This window comes from Cercospora kikuchii, assembly GCF_019650295.1.
Source record: "Cercospora kikuchii DNA, contig_00003, whole genome shotgun sequence".
Taxonomy (NCBI): domain Eukaryota; kingdom Fungi; phylum Ascomycota; class Dothideomycetes; order Mycosphaerellales; family Mycosphaerellaceae; genus Cercospora; species Cercospora kikuchii.
The window spans coordinates 710996-735144 of record NW_025408584.1 but is presented as its reverse complement, the minus strand read 5'-3'; the positions used below and the strand labels follow the sequence as shown (position 1 = coordinate 735144).

At 51.8% G+C, this 24149-nt stretch overlaps 15 protein-coding genes across 15 annotated transcripts; 11 read left to right on the top strand and 4 right to left on the bottom strand.

The window, feature by feature from the left end:
- Window positions 1–672: 672 nt before the first annotated feature.
- On the top strand, window positions 673–2304 carry CKM354_000467600 (uncharacterized protein; the record flags this gene model as incomplete). Its single annotated transcript, XM_044799922.1, has 3 exons — window positions 673–772; window positions 822–1209; window positions 1257–2304. The coding sequence occupies 3 exons, from the start codon at window positions 673–675 to the stop codon at window positions 2302–2304; spliced, it is 1536 nt and encodes a 511-aa protein (XP_044655857.1).
- A 306-nt stretch (window positions 2305–2610) lies between these two features.
- CKM354_000467500 (uncharacterized protein) lies at window positions 2611–3699 on the top strand (the record flags this gene model as incomplete). The annotated part of the gene is made up of 1 exon (XM_044799921.1): window positions 2611–3699. One exon carries the CDS (start codon window positions 2611–2613, stop codon window positions 3697–3699), a length of 1089 nt encoding a protein of 362 aa, XP_044655856.1.
- Window positions 3700–4382: 683 nt separating this feature from the next.
- On the top strand, window positions 4383–5721 carry CKM354_000467400 (uncharacterized protein; the record flags this gene model as incomplete). The annotated part of the gene is made up of 3 exons (XM_044799920.1): window positions 4383–4668; window positions 4818–4918; window positions 4969–5721. The coding sequence occupies 3 exons, from the start codon at window positions 4383–4385 to the stop codon at window positions 5719–5721; spliced, it is 1140 nt and encodes a 379-aa protein (XP_044655855.1).
- A 15-nt stretch (window positions 5722–5736) lies between these two features.
- On the bottom strand, window positions 5737–6489 carry CKM354_000467300 (uncharacterized protein; the record flags this gene model as incomplete). The annotated part of the gene is made up of 1 exon (XM_044799919.1): window positions 5737–6489. One exon carries the CDS (start codon window positions 6487–6489, stop codon window positions 5737–5739), a length of 753 nt encoding a protein of 250 aa, XP_044655854.1.
- Window positions 6490–6979: 490 nt separating this feature from the next.
- On the bottom strand, window positions 6980–8421 carry CKM354_000467200 (uncharacterized protein; the record flags this gene model as incomplete). The annotated part of the gene is made up of 2 exons (XM_044799918.1): window positions 6980–8095; window positions 8203–8421. 2 exons carry the CDS (start codon window positions 8419–8421, stop codon window positions 6980–6982), a joined length of 1335 nt encoding a protein of 444 aa, XP_044655853.1.
- Window positions 8422–9257: 836 nt separating this feature from the next.
- Window positions 9258–11276, top strand: CKM354_000467100 (uncharacterized protein; the record flags this gene model as incomplete). Its single annotated transcript, XM_044799917.1, has 7 exons — window positions 9258–9332; window positions 9446–9655; window positions 9743–10087; window positions 10150–10376; window positions 10429–10853; window positions 10906–10988; window positions 11055–11276. The coding sequence occupies 7 exons, from the start codon at window positions 9258–9260 to the stop codon at window positions 11274–11276; spliced, it is 1587 nt and encodes a 528-aa protein (XP_044655852.1).
- Window positions 11277–11968: 692 nt separating this feature from the next.
- CKM354_000467000 (uncharacterized protein) lies at window positions 11969–12615 on the top strand (the record flags this gene model as incomplete). Its single annotated transcript, XM_044799916.1, has 2 exons — window positions 11969–12333; window positions 12423–12615. The coding sequence occupies 2 exons, from the start codon at window positions 11969–11971 to the stop codon at window positions 12613–12615; spliced, it is 558 nt and encodes a 185-aa protein (XP_044655851.1).
- Window positions 12616–13095: 480 nt separating this feature from the next.
- CKM354_000466900 (uncharacterized protein) lies at window positions 13096–13632 on the top strand (the record flags this gene model as incomplete). Its single annotated transcript, XM_044799915.1, has 1 exon — window positions 13096–13632. The coding sequence occupies one exon, from the start codon at window positions 13096–13098 to the stop codon at window positions 13630–13632; it is 537 nt and encodes a 178-aa protein (XP_044655850.1).
- A 116-nt stretch (window positions 13633–13748) lies between these two features.
- Window positions 13749–15071, bottom strand: CKM354_000466800 (uncharacterized protein; the record flags this gene model as incomplete). Its single annotated transcript, XM_044799914.1, has 1 exon — window positions 13749–15071. One exon carries the CDS (start codon window positions 15069–15071, stop codon window positions 13749–13751), a length of 1323 nt encoding a protein of 440 aa, XP_044655849.1.
- Window positions 15072–15543: 472 nt separating this feature from the next.
- On the top strand, window positions 15544–16278 carry CKM354_000466700 (Rab family GTPase YPT6; the record flags this gene model as incomplete). The annotated part of the gene is made up of 3 exons (XM_044799913.1): window positions 15544–15616; window positions 15673–16164; window positions 16220–16278. The coding sequence occupies 3 exons, from the start codon at window positions 15544–15546 to the stop codon at window positions 16276–16278; spliced, it is 624 nt and encodes a 207-aa protein (XP_044655848.1).
- A 552-nt stretch (window positions 16279–16830) lies between these two features.
- CKM354_000466600 (uncharacterized protein) lies at window positions 16831–17318 on the bottom strand (the record flags this gene model as incomplete). Its single annotated transcript, XM_044799912.1, has 4 exons — window positions 16831–16855; window positions 16911–16969; window positions 17031–17258; window positions 17316–17318. 4 exons carry the CDS (start codon window positions 17316–17318, stop codon window positions 16831–16833), a joined length of 315 nt encoding a protein of 104 aa, XP_044655847.1.
- Window positions 17319–17538: 220 nt separating this feature from the next.
- CKM354_000466500 (uncharacterized protein) lies at window positions 17539–18738 on the top strand (the record flags this gene model as incomplete). The annotated part of the gene is made up of 1 exon (XM_044799911.1): window positions 17539–18738. The coding sequence occupies one exon, from the start codon at window positions 17539–17541 to the stop codon at window positions 18736–18738; it is 1200 nt and encodes a 399-aa protein (XP_044655846.1).
- An 800-nt stretch (window positions 18739–19538) lies between these two features.
- On the top strand, window positions 19539–20116 carry CKM354_000466400 (uncharacterized protein; the record flags this gene model as incomplete). The annotated part of the gene is made up of 2 exons (XM_044799910.1): window positions 19539–19614; window positions 19674–20116. 2 exons carry the CDS (start codon window positions 19539–19541, stop codon window positions 20114–20116), a joined length of 519 nt encoding a protein of 172 aa, XP_044655845.1.
- A 547-nt stretch (window positions 20117–20663) lies between these two features.
- CKM354_000466300 (uncharacterized protein) lies at window positions 20664–21662 on the top strand (the record flags this gene model as incomplete). The annotated part of the gene is made up of 2 exons (XM_044799909.1): window positions 20664–20735; window positions 20796–21662. The coding sequence occupies 2 exons, from the start codon at window positions 20664–20666 to the stop codon at window positions 21660–21662; spliced, it is 939 nt and encodes a 312-aa protein (XP_044655844.1).
- Window positions 21663–22453: 791 nt separating this feature from the next.
- On the top strand, window positions 22454–23422 carry CKM354_000466200 (uncharacterized protein; the record flags this gene model as incomplete). The annotated part of the gene is made up of 1 exon (XM_044799908.1): window positions 22454–23422. The coding sequence occupies one exon, from the start codon at window positions 22454–22456 to the stop codon at window positions 23420–23422; it is 969 nt and encodes a 322-aa protein (XP_044655843.1).
- Between the last annotated feature and the right edge of the window lie 727 nt (window positions 23423–24149).

Below are 24149 nucleotides of genomic sequence, written 5' to 3'. Positions count from 1 at the left end.
CTGTACGCAGAAGAAGGAGAACAACGATGTAATGGGAGGTGACGATGACATGCGATGATGACCGTAAGAAAGCATTCTACTAACGATCGTAGAAATGAAGAGCGAAGCGACATACCATCTATGGTGATCGCGTAGGCACACACACACCTACAAAAAGTTCAATTGAGGTATATAATAATATGATGACGACGTTCTTTCTCACTTCACCGTACCACAGAACTTCCAGTCCTCGGTCATCGGGCCTTTCTCCATCACAATCCAAGCCTCCCAAGCCCTTTTAGTCGCTCTTCAACTCTGCACTGCGCCCACCTCGAATCTTTTAGCACTGACCTCATCACCTTACACGAAATGCCGTTGGTCAACGCCGTCCTTCAGCCACGTGCAAAGCTGCACCGAAACGTGGAGTAGCGGAGAGCCCCGGATGGAGATCACTGACTTCATGTGCTCGATATCGAATGGCGATCCATGACAAGTTCTTGGCAGCTGCTTGGATCCCAAGACATCTCGGGCTGTCTTTGACCCACCTTCGGTTGTTAGAATACCGAGTGGATCTAGGAGGCGAACCATTTATGGTTGGATACTACTACTTTCGAGAAGTTGGTTGTTTCTTGTTGCTGATTGTAGGTCTGCTGTGCTGAACTTGATTTGGTTGATTCTGTTGTGTTCGCAGTCATGTTCCAGCTATGGAAACACAATTTTCGAGGCAAGACGCTCGTATGGGCGATCACTGCTGCGGCATGTCAGGCGTTCTTGCTTCTGGGGTTTGATCAAGGTGATTTCATCGATGCCCGGAGTTGTGGTTGTTGCTGATTTTGGCAAAGGTGTAATGGCTGGCATCATCGGCGCAGACAACCCCTTCGGCGAGTACTTCAACAATCCGGACGCCGATATGCAAGGCAATATTACCGCGCTATATGATATTGGGTGTGTTGTTGGCAGTATCATCTGCTACTTCGTCGGCGAGAAGTTGGGTCGGAGGACTATGCTGCTCGCAGGTGGATCGATCATGATTGTTGGAGCAGTCATCCTGGGCACGTCCATCAATGTTGCACAGCTCATTGCCGGAAGGATAATCACTGGAGTCGGGAATGGAATGAACTCATCTACGGCGCCGGTATACTTGTCAGAGTGTGCGCCTTCGAGCTACCGAGGCATGCTCTTGACGTTGCAAGGCACGCTGACCATTCTAGGCGTCGTAATCGCGTACTGGTAAGTAGAAAAATAGGTCTTCAACTTCAGCTACTGACGGCAACCAGGATGGATTATGGCACCAGCTTCTCATCGACGAGCTTCCAATGGCGGTTCCCTCTGTCCTTCCAAGCGGTCTTCGCGATCTTTCTGGTGCTGCAGATCATCGGGTTGCCCGAAAGTCCACGATGGCTTGTGCAACACGACAGATATGAAGAGGCGGCTCAAGTTACTGCAGACCTGCTGAGCAAGGATGTCAACGACGCGGACGTGGAAAGAGTCATTCTCGACATCCGAGTGGGCCTTGAGGAGGAGCAAAAAGGGGGGCCGTTCCGATTCAAAGAACTCTTCACCTGGGGCAAGGTACAGAATCTGCGACGACTGCTTATCACAATAAGCGTTCAGCTAGCACAACAATGGACCGGGTCTAATATGATAAACTACTACGCTCCTGTTATCTTCCAGGACTCCATGGGCATGACGCGGAACATGGCCCTCATCCTGGGTGGTGCGGCTCAATGTACGTACCTAGTGGGCTCCGCCATCCCAGTATTTCTCATGGATCGCTTCGGAAGACGGGCGCTACTCCTTTCGTGTACTGCTGGACTATGCATCTGCTTCATAGCAGTGTCTGCACTTCTCTCGCAAGCTTCCGACACGAACCGTGGACCAGCGTACGGAGCAACGGCATTCATCTTCATCTTCCAGCTAGTGTACGGGATTGGTTGGCTGCCAGTTCCATGGTTCTATCCGACTGAAATCAATACCACCAGAGTGCGAACACGAATGCAGGCCATTGCATCGGGCTGGAACTGGATGGCTGTGTTTGCAGTGGTAAAGATCACGCCAATCTCGTTTGAGAACATTGGGTGGCGGACATTCATCGTCTTCGCGGTACTGAACGCGGCCTTCATACCCATGGTCTACTTCTTCTATCCCGAGACAAAAGGAATTGAATTGGAGGACATCCCACTTCTGTTTGCCAAAGGCGGTATCACGGGCGGTGTCGCATCGTCAAAGGGCGGCAGGACTGTCATTCCACATCAGCATGCTATGGAGTCTCATGTCAATGAGAAGATTGATGCCGATCAACAGGAGATTGACCAGGTCAGCTAGATTAGAAGACAGTCTACAGCCAAAGCTGTGATCGTGTATGTCTCTTCGCGAATATTGATCACCAAGCTCTCCAGTGTCTTTGCCGATGTCTCCTGATGTCTCCTGATGTCCACTCCGAATGGATAGAGTATGTGAGCAAGTAATTGAGAGCATGCATGCAATCGTGTCAGCGTAAATTGAAGAATGACCTGTGACGCCGATATTTGTCGCCTCCTCAATCTTGACAAAAGTCGTGGCTCGAGACCTCGACGCCAACTTCACAGTCGCAAGTCAACAATCGATCGCATTCGACAACACTCGCCCAACATGTCCATCCTCGAGCTGTCGCAACCGCCAACTGATGCAGTATCATCAGTTATATTCTCTCCAGACAACAACACGCTCGTCGTCACATCGTGGAACACAGACACAGCCATCCATGTCTACCGCCGAACCGAATCGAGTCCACCCTTCGAGCTGTCGAGCACAATAGCCGCGTCCGCGCCGTTACTCGACGCATCTTTCGGCTCCGATTCCGATACTATCTACACAGCTGGCCTCGATCGGACAACCACGCGGTACAACCTCAGCCAAGGCACAGAGAGTAAAGAAGTCCTCAGCAGGGCCAGCAGGCCCACAAGCAAGATCGCCTTTTCGCCAGAACACAATGTTGTCCTCAGCATATCATGGGATGCTACGCTGAGGGTGCATGATGCCGAAAACAAGAAATACGTTACCATCCAGCTCGCTGCGAAGCCGTTCGCGCTTTCTGTCACAGCCGACAAGGCTCTCATCACGATGGCAGAAAGAAAAGTGCACGTCTACGCGCTCGCAGATCTGAAGGCCTTGACTGGACAAGCAGGCAGTACATCTGGTATGCAAGAGCCTTTGCACGTACGCCCTTGGCAAGAGCGGGAATCTAGTCTGAAGTTCATGACGCGGGACACTGCACCGATGCCTGATGGCTCAGGGTTCGCGGTTTCGTCGATCGAAGGCAGAGTAGGTGTGGAGTGGTTTGATGAGGAAGAGAACAAGAAAATGTATGCGTTCAAGTGCCACAGAGACAAGACTACGAGAGTCAATGAGGAAGGGCAAGAGGTCGCGATCGATGTCATTTATCCGGTCAACGCAGTTGCCTTCCATCCTGTTCACGGCACCTTCGCGACAGGCGGTGGAGATGGCGTAGTAGCATTGTGGGATGCGAAAACTAAGAGGAGGATCAGACAATATCCTAAGCTGCCTGCTTGCGTAGCTGCGATGCAGTTCAGCTCTGATGGGAAATATCTGGCAATCGGCATCAGCCCAGGATTTGAAGATGGCAAGGAAGCGGACCCTACGGACCCAGAACTGGTGAAGGTGTATGTCAGAGAGCTCGGGGAAAGTGAGGCAAAGGGCAAGCCAGCGAAGGAGAAGTGATCTCTCACGGTGAGTTGAGTTGAGAATGATTTTGGCAATCTGCACCTCTAGGAACAGCAGTCCTGAAAACGTGTCCTGGGACCGCGGCCCATCGACGGAGCTCCCGCGATACACGACCGACGTCTGTCTATGTGGAGGCGCCTGGGGTGGACAAGAATGGTTGAAAACAATAGCCGAAGTCACAGGGATCTCACGTCAATGGTCAGCAAATTGCACTGGGCCGAGATCCTATAGAAGCGCCCTGAAGGATGCTTCAGTAAATTTCATGCGGTGCAGCTTCTCCCGCGGCGACCCGGAAAGGGCGTCAGACACGCATACGATCACCACATCTCAGATGTCCCAATATTGGAATGACACCAACTGGTGCAGGTTGCTGTGCGGCAGGAACGTGAAGAGACGCCAGTGAAGCGCGATCCGCTGACCATTGACGCGCTGTACGCATCACTAGTATCGCAGACAGTCGCTGTAGTAGAAATTGTACGAAAATCATGAACACCCGCTTCCACTTTCACATGCAATTTTCACACTGTCCCAGAACTTTACGTCATTGCCACAAATCCTTGCATGAAACCACCACAACTTCGAGTTCTATTATCTTCCACAACCATTAATCAACAAAATTTCGCGACACAGCGCTGCATCCTGCCTTCGCCAGTCTATTCAGAAGACCTGCAACGAGCCCGATGCGCACAATCCTCCTCCCCATCGGCCCGCCCGGCGCAGGCAAATCCACATTATGCAACGGCTTACAACAATTTATGCGAGCGATCGCTCGACCTTGCTCAATCGGGAACTTGGACCCCGCGAACGATAATATCCCATATGAAGCGGCTTTCGATGTGCGAGATCTCGTTTCTGTCGATGAGGTTATGGAGCGCGAGGAATTGGGTCCGAATGGCGGGGTGTTATGGGCGATGGAGGAGATTGAAGTTAATGTGGATTGGTTGGAGAGGGAGTTGGAGAGGTGTGGTGAGTATTTTCCATTCGATCTGAGATGAACTTTTGTAGAGGACTGCTGTCCGATTTGCTTGGGTTGATGGCCGAGCTCCAAGATTGAAAGTGGATATTGGGGAAACTCTGGATCGCTGAATACATCTTTGCTGACAATATTCGAACAGAGGAGACAATTGTTCTTGATCCTCCAGGTCAACCTGAGCTCACCATACACCACCAATCACTTCCGAAGATCTTGCACAGACTCGAGAAAATTGGCTACCGGGTAAGTCATCTATGTTGTGCCACAACACATCGAGCACTAACGCAAGACAGATAGTCGTCATCCAACTCCTCGACTCAGTCGTCCTTACAAGACCATCATTGTATCTAAGCTCTCTCCTTCTCTGCCTCCGAGGACCACTTCATCTCCCATACCCTATCGTCAACGTTCTTACTAAGATTGACAACCTAAAAGCCGTGGGCGGTGCAGACTTACCCTTCAATCTGGACTTCTACACAGAATGCCAATACCTCGAACACCTTCTTCCAGAGCTCTCAAAAGAACAAGCCGGAACACCAGGCGGTGCATCTGGAAAATGGGACGATCTGAACAAAGCTCTAATCAGTCTGATCGAGGACTACGGACTGATGGGCTTCGAGACCTTAGCAGTCGAGGATCGGCAAAGTATGGCTGCGCTATTGAGAGCAATCGATCGTGCAAGCGGGTATGTTTTTGCGGGGGCAAGAGGGAGAGATGAGAACGGGAAGACGTTGGATGATGAGGCGAGTATTTGGGCTCAAGCGATGAGTCAGAGTTATGGGCAGATGGATGTGCGGGACGTGCAAGAACGGTGGATTGATCGAAAAGAGGAGTATGATGAGGCAGAGAAGAAGATTTGGGAAGAGGAGGCAAGGTTGGCAGGCGCGTCACCAGAGCAGCCGGCAGCGAAGGTGGAGAGGAAGGAGGCAGCTGGAGAGATGGATGATGGAGAAGACGAGCTGCTAGAGGAGCAGAGGCGTTGGCAGGAGCAGCAGGTTAAAGGCTCGAGTGGTATTGGTGAGACCAAGGTAAAGAGAATGCCATGAAGTCCCTCACCATCTTTACGACAAACAAGCCACAATGGCCGCGATTGCGGCCAATGTACCATCCGGATTCTCCACCTGCACCGTCTTCAAGCCCAACTGCTTAGCAGGATAATCGTTTCCACCAGGAAAAATCGCATCTCCTACGAACGTCATTTCATCCAGGTGGATTTTGCTCTCCTCGCTGAGCTTCCGCAATCCATAAGCCTTGTCAACTCCCTGCTTCGTTACATCGATTGACGTGGTTCCACCCATGTTGATGGAGAGATCTGGCAGTCGCGTTTTTAGATCGGCCTGGATAACCTTACGCTTCGCAAAATCCGGATCCCACGTCTGTTTCTCAGAAATCGGAGCTTCTTGGCCGAGCGCAGAGAACGTAATCTGACTCCCACGATCTTCAATTCTCTCTCCCCACGTCTGGGAGGGCTTGAATCCCGTAGCGTCAAGTGAGGCGTCAAAGGCCTGGAGAATGGAAGCCTTAGTTTCGGAAGTGAAGAGGTCGGCATAAACGGTTTGCCAGGTATTGGTAGGAGCGTCAAATCTGTAAAGTTTGGTGCCGCTTGTGGGCATGAGCCAGAGCTTCGAGAGATCGGCGGTTGGTGGAAGGCGAGATGCGATTTGTTTGGAGAACTGAGGCCAGTCGCCGCCGGAGATGACGGCCACGTGGGCGACTTGGAGGAGTGAAGAGAGTGCTTCGGCCATGTTCTGTTGGATTGCTTGTTTGCTGATGGCCAACGTGCCATCAAGGTCGAATGCGACGAGTTTGATCATGTTGGCGTTCTTCCAATCGGTTTTAATCCCACGTTCCACGCTTATTGAGACAGAATGCCCCAAATACGTTCGACGCGGCGGAGATGCGAGCTTAGAAGAATCGAAGGCGCCTCGAGCTTGCAGCGCACTTTTGATGTGATCTGTCGTTTCGTTTTCGAAAGTTGCAAGCGTTCTTGCTGGAAAGCGCGACTGCTGGCCTTTTGAGGCAGCGCGATCCTCTTAAGTCAGTCGCAGTTGCACAACTGTCTGTTTGTCAAGTGGCTCCTGCCAAGAACGTTTCACATGCATCCTTCGACATTTTGATTGGCATTCCAGAGATGCGTACGCGTCACTGCAGTCGGTGTCAAGTGAAGACAACGGGGTCAATGCGTCGCCATCACAACTGCGCCTCTAAGCGCAATCTGCGAAAAAGATACGTGTCCAATATGCCAAAGCCTCGCGCACGTGAAACGTAGCAAGTGCTGACGACGACGGAATCCAACGTCTGCTCCTACAATTTTGACTCCCTCCGCACCTGGAGATCATCTCTGCTCAGATCTCTCGCCGACTTCTTGCCCATATTGGCCAACATATTATCCGTATCAGCCAGCATGCACTTCAGGACGTGCTCCACCCCAGCTTGACCTTTGATCGCCAAACCGTACATATAAGGCCTGCCGACCAGAACAGCTTTCGCACCCAATGCCAATGCCTTGAGTACATCACTCCCGGTGCGGATGCCGCTATCGAAGAGCACTGTCAAGCCAGACTGCTTCACTTTCTTGTCCGCTCCAATGTCGGCCAATGCGTCAAGAGAGGCGATAGCTCCATCAAGCTGCCGGCCACCATGATTCGACACAATGATGCCGTCCATGCCGTACTCAATCGCCTTATGCGCATCTTCCACAGTCTGAATGCCCTTCAACACGATCGGCCCGTCCCACAACTTCTTCAGTGTTTCCAAATGCTCCCATTCACGGTATGTGCCCGAGTTCAAGATGTCAAGCCATGCTCGAGACACTTTCAGCTTCGAAGCATTGGCCAACAATCTCAGCGCGCCAAATGGTGTGCCAGGTCTCTTTATCAAATCCCAAGCTTCCGCAAGTTTCTCCGAAGCAGATCTCGTATCACTGGCCAACATTTCCTGATATCGTTCCTGGAAAACTGGATCAGAGTGTCCAATTTGACAGCCATCACCCCACAGGAATGGCAAGTATGAGTTGTCGAGATCTTCAGGTCGCCATGCCAGGGTGAAGGTGTCGAGAGTTACAACGAGGACTTTGTAGCCATTCTCCTTGGCGCGGTTCAGAAGGCTGGCTGTGATGGCCTCTTCTTGTGGCTTGGGCCAGTACAATTGGAACCATCTGTCACCGTTGCCATTGGCTTCTGCGACTTGCTCGATAGTTCTTGTGGCTGCTGTTGAAAGGATCATGGGAACTTTGAGTTTCTGGCATGCTCGTGCAGTTGCCTCTTCTGCGTCCGCGTGCATGATGTTTTGAACGCCGACTGGAGCAACGAGCAGCGGACTGTTGTATGTAGTGCCGAAGAGATTGACACTCAGATCTCTCCGGGTAGCGTTCACGAGCATTTGAGGTCGGAGGCGATATCGGTCAAATGCTTCGAGGTTCTGTCGATTCGTCAGCGCTCATGCACACCAACGCTGCCTGTGATTGGGAGCAGATTTTGTGATATCCTGCTGCAGATTTGTGTAAGCAGGCGTCGACTTTCACTTACAGCCTTGTACGTCTTGAAGCTGGAAGCTGATCCGTAGACATAACCAAAGTTGGCCTCTGGCACCTTCTGTTTTGCTAGTGCTTCCCATTCTGCTGGCTTCGTCGAGAAGAAGGGCTTTCCAAAGGACGAGTAAATGTCACGTTGATATGCTGAGAGTGCTTCTGGATCTGGCGTATCCCATGGCTTGTTCCATTTCTTCGCCTCCGCGAGCTTGACCATCGTGCCTGCTTATTATGATTATTCTTGCGTGTCGAATATTCCTGCTGGTCGAAGTCGAGATTCTCCTCTCCTATGTTGTCTGTGGGTCGTGCGTCAACCAGGTTGTGCCTGATTGATGCGAAGTAACGTTACCGTTTGATGCGTGATCGGAACCGAGGTCCAGTCGCGTCAACGAACGACGCGTCTTCAGCGATTCAGCTATTACCACGCAGTACTTCTGCCTTCGCGACTTGCCACGACGATTCACATCTGAGTGTCATTCAGCGACAGCTTTCAAGTATCCGATCTGACTCGTATCGCAGCCACATGTTTCTCACCTCTGTAACAAGTTCACTTTCATGTCTTGGCAAATTCGCGCCACGAATTGCCGGACAATCGAGAAAGTGGATCCTTCCCCATCTTCTCTCCGCACGCTTTCCTGCTGCCGTGCAACCACATCCCACCCTTTTCATCTCCATCTCAAACACCATCCAATGCATTGACGCAGACTTGTTTATTCCTGCAGATTTGCTTTATCGCTCCGGAAGGTATTCCGCCGCTATTTGACATGGCCACACGTGAGCTTCGCGTGCAACTGAGCCGAACAGACGCGAATCACGCCACATCGTCATGCGGCTCGAGGGATCGGGAGACGATCATTGCTGCATCTTGATATGGGCATGATGAAACGGTAGGTTTGACGAGCAATGCGCGTAGCCTGGTGCTTGGGATGGGCCACGAGTTGCTTAGGCTAAGTACAAGACTCTTCTCCGCTCTTGTTCTTTTGTTGGTATTCTTTATTTGCTTGATTTGGAATCCTCACTTGGACGGAGGTTTTGACGCATTCGTCGAGAAAGATGGCGAAGTTGCCGCAGTATAACGTCTTTGGGCGTGGTAGAAGTCTCAGATGGTCAATTACGATTGCATGTCAGGTATGGAGATCAACCGGAAACGTCTCGGAAGAATTATAGGCTGACTTCATCAGATCGCGGTAAGCACCGCATGCGTTGAGCACTGTTCGTGATGTCGGAATTAACATATCCAGTTCGTCCTTTTCGGCTACGATCAAGGTGTCTTTTCTGGCATTGTCGGCAATGAGGACTTTAGAAACACATTCGGCTATCCTGGGAGTGCGGAAGAGGGCATCATCGTCTCCATCTACAACTTGGGCGCATTTTCGGGATGTATCGTCAACTTCTTCATTGGCGAGAAGATGGGCAGGCGATTGTGTATGTGGGTTGCTATGGGCTTCATTGTAAGTGTGGCCCTGCGTGCACGAACAACGTGGTCTCGGTTGCAGGACCTTTCGAAGAAAGTGGGTTGACTGACTCGAGTCCTCCAGATCGTCGGTGCAGTCCTACAAACGACTTCCTACTCCGTTCCCCAGGTTCTGGTAGCACGCTACGTAACCGGCATCGGTACTGGAATTGAGACCTCTACTGTGCCCATGTACCAATCAGAACTCTGCGACGCAGACAAGCGTGGCCGTCTTGTTTCCTCGGAACCACTCTTCGTCGGTGTAGGAATTGTCATCGCCTACTTTTTCGACTACGGCATGTCATTTGTCGGAGGTCAAGCAGCCTGGCGGGTTCCAATCGCTTGCCAGATCGTCTTTGCCATTGTGGTTATCATCTTGGTGTTTGGCCTGCCTGAGAGTCCAAGATGGCTTTATGCACGGAACAGGAATGTGAGTGATAGTGGCAATACGTTGAGTCCGAGCTGCATGCTGATTGGTGATTTTCGATATAGGAGGAAGCACTCCAAGTCATGTGCGATGTTTGGGACAGTGGGCCCGACGGAGAGAAAGTGCAAAAGATGCAGAGCGACATTCTTGGAGCCCTTGAGTTGGAGAGAAAGCACGGCGAATACAAATGGCGGCAAATCTTCAAGCGCGACGAAGTACAAACGGGACGTCGAGTGCTACTTGCATATGGCATGCAGTTCATGAACCAGATGGGAGGTATCAATCTGGTTGTGTAAGTTGGCTTCGCGCGCGATCTGCATCAAATTAGGCTGACGGTCTTCTAGATACTACGTTCCCTCGGCTCTCGAGAACAACGTGGGCCTGACCCGGAACCTGTCCTTGCTCATCGGTGGCGCGGTCCAATGCATGTTCTTCGTTGGATCTTTGGTACCAACATTCTTTCTCGACCAGATGGGAAGACGAAGGCCTATGATGTGGGGATCCCTTGGACTCGCACTCTCGATGATGATGATCTCGATCCTGCTCAGCTTCCAAGAGCCACCAGAGGAGCGAACGGATCTGTCTGTCAAGACGGCTCAAGCCAGTGTCACGTTCTTTTTTACTTACATGCTGACCTTCGGTGCTACGGCGAATTGTATTCCGTGGGTTTATGTGCCCGAAATCTTACCGCTTCACGCTCGTGCAAAGGGGACCGCAATTGGCATCAGCAGTAACTGGCTCTGGAACTTCTTCGTCGTCATGGTCACACGTGAGTCTTCTGACACAGTCAATGGCTGTCAGAGATCGCTAACGCGAAACAGCAACACTGCTCAACAGCCTAGCATGGAAGGGCTACCTCATCTTCATGGCACTCAACTTCTCTTTCATCCCCCTCGTCTACTTCGTAAGCTTCCACGTGGTCCAGATTCTAGCCAACGAATGACTTCATCTAACTTTGATTCTGCTACAGTTCTATCCCGAAACGTCGAATCTAACTTTGGAAGAGATCGATTTCTTGTTTACGACAGACGGAGCAGATGGTCTTCACAAGTTTGGCAAGAAGAGTCAGCCAGTTAAGGAGAGTCTGCGACCGAACGAGGAGATCCTTCAAGATGTCGAGCGACGACGAAGCTCGATTGGAGGGACAGAGAAGTGTGAGCAGGTGGAACGCATTGACGATAAAGCTTCGTAATCTATCATCCAGTCCCGCGAGGATGGTCAACAACAGCACACTGACAGAAAGCAATATAAACGAGACTTTCGCAGATGATGCAGCGTCCGATCACGCATTCGCGTTGACATATGACACAACGGTGGTGGAATTGCTTAACTGAATTGGACAGGCTTAGCTGAGTGCTCGATCCTGAGACTTTTTCTTAGAGATCGTGTCCGACTGACTCATGACGTTACCCACGAAACACCACCTTTGACGGCTCTTTCGCGAAAGGTACGTGGGCCTCTGTTTCCTTGGAAATCTGAAGAAAGCAGCACTGCACAGCAGCACAACCGCATGCCGAAAGCTCTCGCATGCCTGTAGCATGATAAACCAGTCATCAAGCTTTACAGCATGCAAACTGAACTCGTCGGGCCGAACAGAAACCCATGGAAAGATAGTATCGAGATGAGAAGCCTCAATCCTAGCGCATGTGTTTCGAAACCCGGTTCCAGAAGATTCATGGCAGAAACGTGCTCAACTTACCGACGGAGTGAAAGTACCTACCCACGAGACAGTCAATTCCTCCGAGACGACATGGTACACAAAGTCATGTTGATATATGAACACATCTACAATCGAGCTCCTACATCGCAAAAACCGGAAGAAGTCCAATAGCACAAGCAGCGACACCTTTTCAGCCCCACCAACAGATCCTTCACCGCGCAGCTATGCACTTCTCAAGTCAGATCGCCTCCTTCCTCCCTTTCTTACTCATCTCCTCCACAGCTCTTGCTCAATATGGTCAAAACTCCGCTTGCCCTCCAGGCTCCGCCATTGAAGGTCTCACGCAAGCAGGTTACAAAACCGCCTGGACAATCGACAGCAAAAACTGGACACGTCTGAACGAGGTCTTCACGCAAGACGTCTATTACGATAGTACCGCTTTGGGTCAATACGGCGGCAAAACAGAGGGCATCGAGCAGACACGAGAAGCATTGCAAAAAGCTGGCGAAGGTGCTAAGACTTCACATGTGGTAACGAATTTATATGTGGAGGAGATGATGGGCCCGGAGAAGGCAAGGGTGATAACTTAGTAAGTTGTCACGTCCCAGACCTCATTTTTGACTGAATGGATTGCGATCGTCGAGGGAGCCAATTTTTGCTAACCGGAATGGTGTGCAGTATAACAGTTACGCACTGGGATCTAGAGGCTTTAGACGACATTAACAAGACGTTTAGAGTCCAGTACTACTGTGATGATATCTGGGTATGCGAGGACCACGCGTGGAAAATGCAACATAGTGTGGTGACGAATCTCGGCGTGGGAGTGGAAGCTCCGTACAATACGCAAGTGGTGCCGGAGAAAGCAGCATGAGAATCTAACAGATGACGGAAGGTCGAGCTACGATGTCAGAAAGACCAGCAGTTTTCTGTAGCACGATGGAGGGGACAGAGTGATGCTATTGAAAAGACAAAGAGAACAGGAAGTTTGGGTCTAACCCGATTTGGACGGGAATGCGAGTGAATAGATGTGACGTCGGCTCCCGGCCGAAAGCTTGAGCAGCTTTATTCCGTAGCGGGACAACAATCAGGCAGCCATTATACCAACCTCGCGATCGATCAACATGTAGACGGTCTGTCGCACGTATGTTCTCTAGCATATATACTGCCTTTCTCATCGGCTGGAGTAAGTCAGAACAGCTCACAAACTTTTACTCATAAGATACGAAGGGCAGACAGAACCTTCATAGTCAATCATCAAACAGCAAATCTCAATACCATACAGGAGAGCCCGCATCGACAGATCAAAATGTGTTGCAACAGACGCCGAAACAGACAACAAGTCCCCGTCGCCATGGCCCTCGCCGGAGCAGCATACAGCAAATACCAACAGCATAAGCTTCAGCAGCAGCCACAGAACGAACGAAGCATGTCGCAAGCGATGCCACCATACACCACTGATCAGCCAGCATCACAGCAAGCGCCTTTCGAACTCAGCGGAGAAAAGTCCTCCCTTCTCCACCAAGAAGACAAAGCTCCTATCAACCCACCAAGCTACGATACCGTGGTCGTAAATCGCGCCATCGTTCCAGACAACGATCCCACTGCACACATGTCTCCATATGAAAGTCCGACCTTGATGAACAGGAGAGATGCAGGAGACGCCAGCAGCAGCATTTCCTCGCTCGACTCCTCCGTCGCAACCCTGGCCCAGGAAAAGGATGGAAGAAGGATCTCATCGATCGATATCCCAGAAGGCACAACGTGGTGGCAAGCCTATCGCGCCCGCAAAGCTGAGAGAGGTGAGGCCAAGAGGGCAGAGAAAGCGGAGTGGAAAGCGGAAAAAGCGCAGTGGAGAGCCGCAAGAAGGATGGCAAAGGGAAGGTGTTGATCGAGTCTTCTACTTCCGCACAGATGCTCGTGGTCTGCATGATTGTACACGTGAGATTGGTGTGAGTAATGAATAGTAACAGGGTGGTGTCGTTTATGTTGAAGCAGACAGTAAATCTACTTGAGCTGCCAATCCTTGTACGTCCATTTCTCCGTGCGTTGGGTCTGCTTCTGCTTGACTTGGCCGACTTTCTTTCTCGGTTCGAGCTTACCATTTATGATTTTGTTCCGGTAGCTGTCTGTCAATATCGAGCCTTCTGGCTTGAGTCTCCTCAGACTATCCTGCAATTCGTCTGGGAGGGTGACCTCTAACGGCGCATCCGGTACTTGGATTTGTCCAAATCTTCTCTTCCGCACTTGCAATCCGTCTTCGTCCTCATCGCTTGCGGACGAGTCGTCCACGATTGCGACGGTTCTCTGCTGTCGTGCTCGTTCCTTTGCAGCCACTTCTCTGGCGATCTCTTTGATCCTCCTTTCTTGTGCGTCTCTTAGCTTTTGCTTCTTCTCCCACTTCTCCTTCGCCTCTCGCTCTTTTCGTGCCTTGGCCTTGTTCCGCTCTGCTGGAGTCTTCCTCGACTTTTGCTTTTGTACATGTATCTCAGCTTCCCCTTCTGATTGTATCCCGTCCCACTCACTCTCCCATGCACTCTCGTAATCTGTGGCGTATTCGTCTTTCTCAGCGGCCTCAGCTTTGGCAGCTTCCTCTTCTGCTATCCGTTCCCGCTCTGCTTGCGCAGCCTCAGCGGCGAGACGTGCCTTTTCTGCCTCGACTGCTGCTGCACCTTCTTTTTCCAAAAGAGCGGACCAATCGCCGACGAGTGGATTGTAGCTCTTGCCAGCAGCAGGTTTAAGTACTGATGCCACCGCTTTGCCGGATACTGTAAGAGGGGTCGGAGCTTGCTTTATTGTAGCAGGCGCGACCTTTGGTTTCTTCTTCTCGAGAAATGTGTACTGTTCCTCGGGCTGCGGTTGGGGTGCTCCCCACAAATCGTCGCTGGGCTGATCGTCAACCACAATGCCAATTTGCCCTCCATCTGCCACATTCCGCAGCCGCGAGAGCTCCTTGTGTGATACATATTTGCCATTGGCCTTGACGCGCTTTCCCCCCTCGCCGCTGCCAGAGTGGTCCTCTACCTTGCGCTTTCGTCCCGGCTGGAGAGGGTCGACTTTACTGTTCCGTGCTGCGAGGATCTCGTCAACCTTGAGCAATTTCTTGCTCTTCTGCTTGCGCGCGATCTCGGCATCTCCTGTGGTATCGGTAGCGAAAAGTTGGTCGGCATCTTTCTCTTTAACAGGTCCGCCGTGGATGATTTCGGTGCGAAGATTGTCGAGGCCGGAGGAAACTTCGGTGATGTCGACGTTTTTGCGCCACGCCTTCTTGCCTTTCCTAGATGGCTGGCTGTAGGTCGCCGGCGCAACCGTCTTCTTGTCGTCGGCCATAGCTGCGGTATCAGAGTGTGAGATGGTGGTGTGTTGGCTGGATCGTAGCTGCCTCAAAATTATTTCGCGACTTTCGCTTCCGCCAAAGAAGTGCACAACTTGTGGGGCGGCGCGGCGGAGGACCCTGCAGCCGACGACCAGGATCAGTCCACGACGTTTCCACAATCACTCGGTAGTGGACTCCTTTCCTTTGCGAACGAGCGACAGGCAGAGACACAGTCGACACAAACGAAGCATCCTCAGCAAACTGATCGATATTCTGCAGCATTGCATATATCTGCAGCGCCAACATTGCACCGTCGCCCGGCCATCGTCCGAGACATCGCGCTAAATCCGGCCAACCCATCAACACCGGCCAACACACCGAAGGAGCGCGCATTCGAAGTCGACATCTCTGCATACCACATCGATTTCCCAGCTTCACGCCGAACTCAAATCTACTGCGAGAGTATCAGACAACTAGGCAGCCACAATGGCGCAAGCAGTGGGATCCTACACGAATCCGCTCAAGAAGTTCAAGCTGGTCTTCTTGGGCGAGCAGTCTGGTATGCCACCCTCTTTTGCATCCGCACGCGATGCCACGACCTAATGCGACAAACAGTTGGCAAGACCTCATTGATCACGCGATTCATGTACGACTCCTTCGACAGCACCTACCAAGCCACAATAGGCATCGACTTCCTGTCCAAAACCATGTACCTCGAAGACCGTACCGTCCGCCTGCAACTCTGGGATACTGCAGGTCAAGAACGTTTCCGATCATTGATCCCTTCCTACATCCGCGACTCCAGCGTAGCAGTCGTTGTCTACGATATCACAAGCAAAAAGTCCTTTGAGCAGACACGGAAGTGGGTGGACGACGTGCGAGGAGAGCGAGGCAACGATGTGATTATCGTGCTGGTGGGCAACAAGACGGATTTGGGTGAAAGGAGAGAGGTCACAGCGCAACAGGGAGAAGAGGAGAGCAAACGTCTGGGCTGCATGTTCGTGGAGACGAGCGCGAAGGTGGGGCACAATGTCAAGGGGCTGTTCAAGAAGATTGCCCAAGCGCTGCCTGGAATGGAGGGTGAGGGACAACAAGGTCCTGCGAACAGTAAGTTCTAGCATTGGTCTATGAGATCGGGAAAGCATACTAACAAGCTTCTCAGCAATCGATGTTAACGTCAGCCAAGCGAAGCCCGAGAGCGAAGGTGGCTGCAACTGCTGAGCGTAAGACGTAGCGGAGCAGGCCGAGGACAGAGAAGGCAATTAGCATCTTTGCTATTCTTGTACAGGGCACATTGGTCTAGTAGGCATGATAATGAAAAAGAGACGGCCGGCTGAGCGCGGCGCTGGAGGAGTACGACTTGAATCTGTGGAAAGGACATCAAATGCCGGAAAGGACTTGTACGTATGTGGGAAATGGCATAGCATGCGATTGAACAACATACACTTTTGCGACATGTGCTAAGACCTCTCCATGGACCATGTCTCTAAGTCGGAAACCCTCCAGACTCAAGAATGATCGCCCAATGCACGCTCACCGAAACCGGTCAAGACATGAGATATGCTCTCGTATCAATTGACTCTTTTCGCAGTTGCTTCATCGGTTGAACAGAGAGTAGAGATGTATTCAGACATGTTCGACTACACAATTTAGATAGTACAATTTGGCAACAGCCTCGAACGCAACAGCTGACGTCCGTGACTGCTACACACCGTTCGCCGAGAATATGCTATTTGTACACGTTGATTTTTCGTTTGGGGTATCTCTGGCCGTTTACTCGTTGATCTTGGCAAGAATGCTGTAATGCTGTCAGTTGTCTGTCCTAGCTCGTTGTGTTCCCTACAGAAACTTACTCGTGGTCCCGGAAGATCGAGTACTCGTCCTCGCCGACCTTGATGGGGCTGCCACCGAACTGTATCTATCATCAGCAGGTTGTCCCTGACAAGACAGAATTGTATATTCTCTCCTCTTACCTGTGGAATAAGGACACGATCACCCGACTTCACACCCATTGGTAACCGCTTGCCGTCCTTGTCAAAAGCACCAGGTCCCACAGCCAACACCTTAGCCTCATTGAGCTCCTTCACCGCCGTCTCGGGGAGGAAGATGCCACCAGCAGTCTTTGTCTCGGCCTTCACGCGCTGCACGAGGACACGGTCGAGGAGGGGCGTCAGAGCCTTGATGTTCTTCACCAGAGTGGCCTGTGAAGCATAATCGCATTAGCCCTGCGGAGCGCAAATCCATCCATTCGTACGAACCATTGTGATAGTGTATTAGCGCCGGAGCAGAGGAAGTGGGAGAAGGTGGTTTCGGGAGTGTTTGGTCAGCGGAAAGGTTGAAATGGCGATGGAGAAGAAACGGTCTGTCGCTCTAGAAGCTGAAAGAAAGTCAGAAGCTCGAGCATCACGGCAACCCTGGTTCGCCGAGACCGCTTTGCGCTTATTGCCGACGCTTCTCCAATAAATTGGGCAACAACAAAGTATGGCTTCTTCTGCTTCGGAACTGCATCCCAAATGCATTGCGACGACGGGCGATGCCTTCAACAAGTCCACGAGAGGGTTGGGCACCTCTCCTCAAGTTGGGCAGCGACTGGCTGAAGCAAGACCGAATTTCTTCCACAAAGCTCTGTTTACACCGGACGGGACTAGCATCATAACGCATAATGAAGACAATTGGCTTCGCACATTTGTGCTGCCGACGGACTTACTGGATGAAGCAGAGGAGCCCCGTGCTCTGACTGAGCATGCCATCTGGAAAGCCAGCAGCAAAATCCAAAGCTACGCCATCTATCCAGGTTTCGATCTCCAAAACCCAGCGACGACATTCGTGGTCGCAGGCGCAGCAGACGTGCCCATCACATTGAGAAATGCGCTGCACTACGACACAGTCCAAGCAAGCTACCCTCTGATTCATTCTGCAACAGAAGAATTCCAGCCACCACGGAGTTTAATGTTCACACGAGACGGCACACATTTCCTAGTCGGCAGCGACTCCCTCCTTGCTGTCTTCGACTGCTCCCAATACGGCGAAGGGCCCTCGATTTCCCACAAACTACGCCGTGGCCGCAAAGCACCTCGCGGCCTGCAGACCTTACAACGGAAAGGCTTTGTCTCTGCTCTCAGCATCAGCAACGAAGGCTTCCTCGCCCTCGGCACAAACGAGCGAGAGATCGCCTTGTACTCCAACGAAGGTCTAGGATCATCCATCTCCTCCTTCGAACTCGAAGCAGGTCTAGGCTCGGGAGTCTCAGATCTCAAATGGAGTCCTTGCAGTAAGTACTTGCTTGTTGCGGAACGTCAGAGCAATGTCGTGCAAGTGTATGATATTCGGAACACGCAGCGAAAGGTCTCGGATTTGACAGGGAGATATGCGATTACGCCGCAGAAGATGCATATTGAGGTTGTGCCTACTGCAGTGGGGTACGAGCTTTGGGGCGGAGGGACTGATGGAGTGTTGAGGATGTGGTCGAATCCAGGAGAGAAGGAGGAGGATCAGATGCCGAGTGCTGCGCTGAAGTTGCATGAGGCGCCTGTGGCGAGTGCAAATTGGCATCCTACTGGGGCGGTGTTGGCCACTGCTTCTGGTGGACGGTCTGAAGGACGATCATTCGAGGATGATGAGGAGCAAATGAGCCAGTCGCCGACGAGGGAGGATAACTCGCTGAAGGTGTGGACTGTGTGAGGTATCAGGCTACGATTGGGCTCAATTACCATCTGACGGCATGTTGCGCTCGCAGCGCACTGCGACCAGGCGACTTCAAGCTCGTGCTTCAATGCAAGTGAAGCTTGACGCTGTTGACTTGACGTCGCCGCTGCCACATCTTTCACATGAAGCTGATCCGCGAGCGGCCGATGGAAGAGATTGATGAATGATTGTGAGCACTTGCTGTAACACGTGCAGCTCAGCGACGACAGCTTCAGTAACTCGAGGTTGCCAGCTTGCATCGAAACTTGATACTCCGGCCTTCTTTCCGATCTCATCCTCCATACCGACATCAATTCCCGCTCGCGATACCGAGCACAAGACTTCGCGTTCAGGGCATTGCATCGACGACACTCGAACTACAGCCGCATCAAACTACTGACAGCCGTATGTGCTCCCTTGTCACGCTCCACAGAAATATGCACTGTGTGTACTAACGTTCTCAGACTCGGGCCATCAACATGACCTCCAAGGTGGACGCTAAGGAGGCGGGCCCCAATCCAGAAGTTGTGCAGGATCCGGAACCTTCCTATGAAGCTTGTGACAAGGTATTGGAAACGGTCGAGTTGCTGGAAATGATACTCCTTAGCCTACACGGCTCGCAAGATATATTCTGCGGAACTCGCGGTCAACATCACGATACTGTCCATCTCCCCTTTTGGCCCTAGGATGACGATGCGGAATCTTCCGTTTCCAATAGCGGCTTGACGTACGCGTACAATCAAGAAGAAGCCAGCTGCAACATGAAGACGTTGCTATTCGCCCAAAGGGTCAATCGTATGTTCAAGCAAACCATCCAGGGGTCTGTCAAGCTTCAACGGGCTCTATGGTTCACTAAGCTGGAGGGGAGCCGTGGTGAGTCAGCCAGTCAATACTCGGACCGCTTTCCTAGGATCAATCCGTTATTCTCCAAGCCTTCGACACGCCTGCTCATATCGATGGCTTCTGGTTCCCAATCCCGTTCACACCACGTCCAACCCTTCACGTGAAGTTCAACCGGAAAGTGCAGATTACACCAACCGGACAGCCTGAGAGTTGGAGTCGAATGCTGATTGCGCAGAGCGCTGAACCGACTGTCATGCCAATGATGGTCTACGTGCCAAAGTCTCTTTTCTCATACGCAATTCCTGGCCCTGTCCACAGGGTCTTTGAGGTACATGAACCTGCTGGCGATGTGCTGCGTCACGCGGAAGAGACTGAGCACAGGGCCCATCTGGACCTCTTGCGTGCTGATTTGGATGACGAGGAGCTTCGTCAGGAGGTCAAGGAACTCGAGAGTAAGGGTGGCTGGCTATACGACGTGGCAAAAGCCAACTTGAGAGCGGTGGAGCGTGAGCTAGATGAATGGTTTCAGTAAGTCGACAGCTCCTGTGTGGTTTTCGGTAGGTATTACGAGAGTCTCAAGACTTGAGGAGCGCTGCGAATAGTCCAATAAGCTGATGCTTCCAAGGGTGGACCTCTATTATTCCCACGCAGCAGAAGCATCCAGACATGCAAGTCTTTCTGCAAAATATCATCGCCCCGAGCTTCGACACTACACAGACCAGTGCATGTTTATCATATCACACCTTCGCCCGTCACACGTCTCACTTCAGGTAGTTCCATCTCTTTTGGTCAAGCCGCATACGCTGGAGCAAGTGAAGTCGATCGCCGCGAATCTCCAGAAACAGCTACAACCCTTTCTGCCTGCAGCACAAAGTGAGGCGATTCCGGACCAGCTTTCACTCTGTTTGTCACATGCAATTCGGCGCCAACAAGTTGCCTCATTTGCCACCGACGGCGCTGCTCAAAAGCTCACTGCTCCAACCAAAACAACTCTTCGCTCGACACCAACATCAACTTCCTTCCCCAACACTGACCATCTGCACCTCGGTCAACACAACGACATCAGTAACTGACTCAATATGGCTCGCGTCAAGAACTACGAACGCGAAGAGGCGGCACGCAAAGAGGCGGAGCGCAAAGAGGTAGCACACGTGAGTGTATACGTGCTTTGCACCGCAAGGATGATATGCGATATTGACTGACGTTCACAGGCTCGCGCCGAAAAAGCGGCTTCGAAGGCGAAGACGAGGAAGAAGACTTCGAGGCGTAAGGTCGGCAAAGACAAGGAAGCGTCGTTCGAAGCTTGCCATAAGGTTCTTTACTGCGCCGAGTTGCTAGAAATGATACTTCTGAACGTCTACAATCCTCGCGACGCTTTCCCAATCGCACCACCGGCTGAGGTCGACTCTCAGGAGAAGCAGGAATTCAAGCAGAGCGATACCGATGAGCAGAATAGTGATACCGGAGAGCACGACCGCAACGTCCTGGACAATAGAAGCGTAGACGAAAAGGACGACTACGACGAGGACGACGCTTGCCGCAGTATGAAGACACTGTTGCTGAGTCAGAGAGTCAACCGCGTGTTCAAGGATATGATCGAAGGCTCTACTAAGCTACAGCAAGCTTTGTGGTTTACTCCGCTCTTCGACACTGAGACTTCCAGCGTCGACGAGCACAAGGGGCCACGAACTATCACCAGAGGCAATCCACTATTCAGCAAATCGGGAGGAAATGCGCCCGAGATCCTCAGCTTCAAGAACAGCAGCGGAGGCGCATACTGCACGATGAGCCTCCAGATCGGGAAATTCTCTTTCGATATCGACACGGACTCCGAGACCTCCGACACTGAGGAAGAGAGCTGGCGTCTTATGCTAGCCGCTCAATCCAACCGCAAGGTGGAATACGTCACCTCAGTATCAGGTGTCGGGTTCAAGTGGGGTGCTGTGCTCTTGGAGTACAACGTCACGAAGAGAGTTGCAACCTTGGAGGAGGAAGCCATGGATGAAGAGGAAGTGCAGTACAGCGACCAGATCGACGCCGAGCACGACGAGTTGATGGACATACTCGATTGCTGGTAGGGAGAGTTTTGTTACTCCTGAGTGTTGAAGATGCAAGATTGAAATGTTACTGCTATCACCTGAGAGACGGTTAGGGGAGAAGCGTAGGCTGATAGCAACACATGGCTTTGAGGTCCAGCGAGGAGACCTACAGATGTGGCATCAGGCTTTGGGCACGAGCAAGCTCTTCGGTCAGGTCGTCTAGCAAGGAAAGAGTCGACCAAGAACATAACCCACATCTTTCTCGCTTTCCACATCCGGTATCTCCAGTCTTCCTTCGACTCCTATGCATCGGTCAATGGGCTTCCAACTGCAGCAGGCTCCCAGGGTTCAGGTTCACTAATATAACCTGTCTGATCGACTTTGAAGCATAGAGCCTGTCTCCGGAAGAAGCAGGTTGTGAATCATCGCCCATCACTTTAGCTCAAGTAATTCCACTTCCTTATCTCGAGCCGCAGACGCTGGAGCAAGTGAATCCTGTTGCGGCGGACCTCAGAAGCCAGCTGTGATTCCTGCCTGCAGCGCGAAGTGAGGTGATTATGGAATAGGTTCCTACCAAAAGTTTGTATCACATGGAATTCGACCCCCACAAGTTGCCTCACTTGTTACTAACGGCGCTGCTCAAAAGCTGACTGTTTCACACTCCGTCTCGTCTCCGGCATGAACATCAACTTTCTTCCCCAACACTAACCACTTGCACTTTGGTCAGCACATCGACACCAGTGACCACTTCACAATGGCCCGAACCAAACAAACGAACCGTCATCCCGTAAGTGCTACCACCTAGGCTTCACGAAGAGCGCACGTCCTGTATGCTAATGTCCGTAGGCAGCACCTGCAAAGAGGAATTCTTGGCGCCCCCTAAGAAGAAGCGCGCCGCCCGGAACCCTTGGTCAGTCAAGGGAATATCTCGCGCTATGAAACAAGCCGCCGAAGCTGAGGCTTCGAAAAAGAAGAAGCTCTCATATCAAGCTTGCCACAAAGTCTTGGATACGGCCGAATCGCTCGAAATGATCTTGTTCAATGTCTACGAGCCGCGAGACGCTTTTGTTGAAGACACGAAGCAAAAGGGCTTGCGCTGGTTCGGGAAGTGTCCAAAGTTTGAGCAGTCTTGTTCCGACATCAGAATATCACGTCGCGACATGAAGACACTCCTGCTCAGTCAGCGAGTCAATCGCATGTTCAAGGGAACCATTGAGGGGTCTATCAAAATTCAGAAAGCTCTGTGGTTCAACGAACTCTTCGAAACCAGTCCTTCTGGCACGCAAGGTGCAGAGCGTGCACCGAATATCGTGAGAGCCAACCCGCTGCTGATCGGCTGGGAAGAAGGACCTCTCCAGATCGAGAGGCTCAGGCACTCATGGAACACGAGTGCCGACCTGGAAATACGCCTGAGTAAGGCCTATTCCTGGCATTCCGATGCTGGATCGACGCTTTCAGCCGTGGACATGGAAATGGAGGCATTTCGCGAGGAGTCAGAGACCGGAGCCTCAGAGATCAACAACTCAGATCACGAAAATGCAAGCTGGCGTGGTATGCTAGTCGCTCAATCGACTCAGCCTGTGTGGTATAACATCACAGCCTTGGGCCTGCGCTTTGGATGTGGGGATCTGGCCTATCGCAAGCCAGTTCTTGCTGGAGAGTTGCGAGACCGCGCGCACCAACGAGACATGCCTGAGGAGATGCGGGATCTGTTGGACTACGACGACAGCGAGGACGACGATGGCGAGAGTGAGGACGACGATGAGGACGGCGATGAGGATGAGGATGGCGACGATTAGCTTAACCTGCTGCTCTAAAAAATGCAGAAGGAACGGGTTCATACTCACTACTGAACAAGAAGTATGGGTCCTCATTCGCGCAGATGGCGCTGCAACAGCAACCCTTCGTGAGGGCTTTGGGAGCTGAGGCCTCCTAGTCTCGGATATGTTTGGAGACGGCACAAAGTGCGATATTGAGCAGAGCAGCCTGACTGCTCTCCGTCATTGGCTTTGGAATTGGCATCATCAACAAGCTTGTATCTTGATAAGCAAGGAGTCAATCAAGAATTAAGCCCACATCTCTCCTCGCATTGCACTTCCCACATGCAGTAATTCCACAACCTTCCTTCAAGCCTCGTACGCCTCGCACCGCAGATCAACCTACAGTATCTCGACTCGCACAAACATCACGCGCTTCGACGCGGCCGCATACCTCCGACACGAAATCAGAAATACACTTTTCCTGTACCTGCATGTGAGATGTGATGTGACGCGCCGCAGCCTCCGCATAAGATGTCGCAATCAGAATCTCATTCTGTGTAACACAGGAAGTCTGTTTTCTGTGCTGACTCGACTCGCAGGATTCGTGTCTTGCAGCAAGTCTCCCCCACTTTTCCGAACGTCTCTCCGCTTTTGCAGCACAGCAGGCTAGCCTCGGGAAGCGGCCGAGAAACCCTGAAGATGCGGTGTTGCCGAGTGCCTAGGTACAGCAGAGCGGGATACTGGTGATGAGATGAGCTGCTGGTAC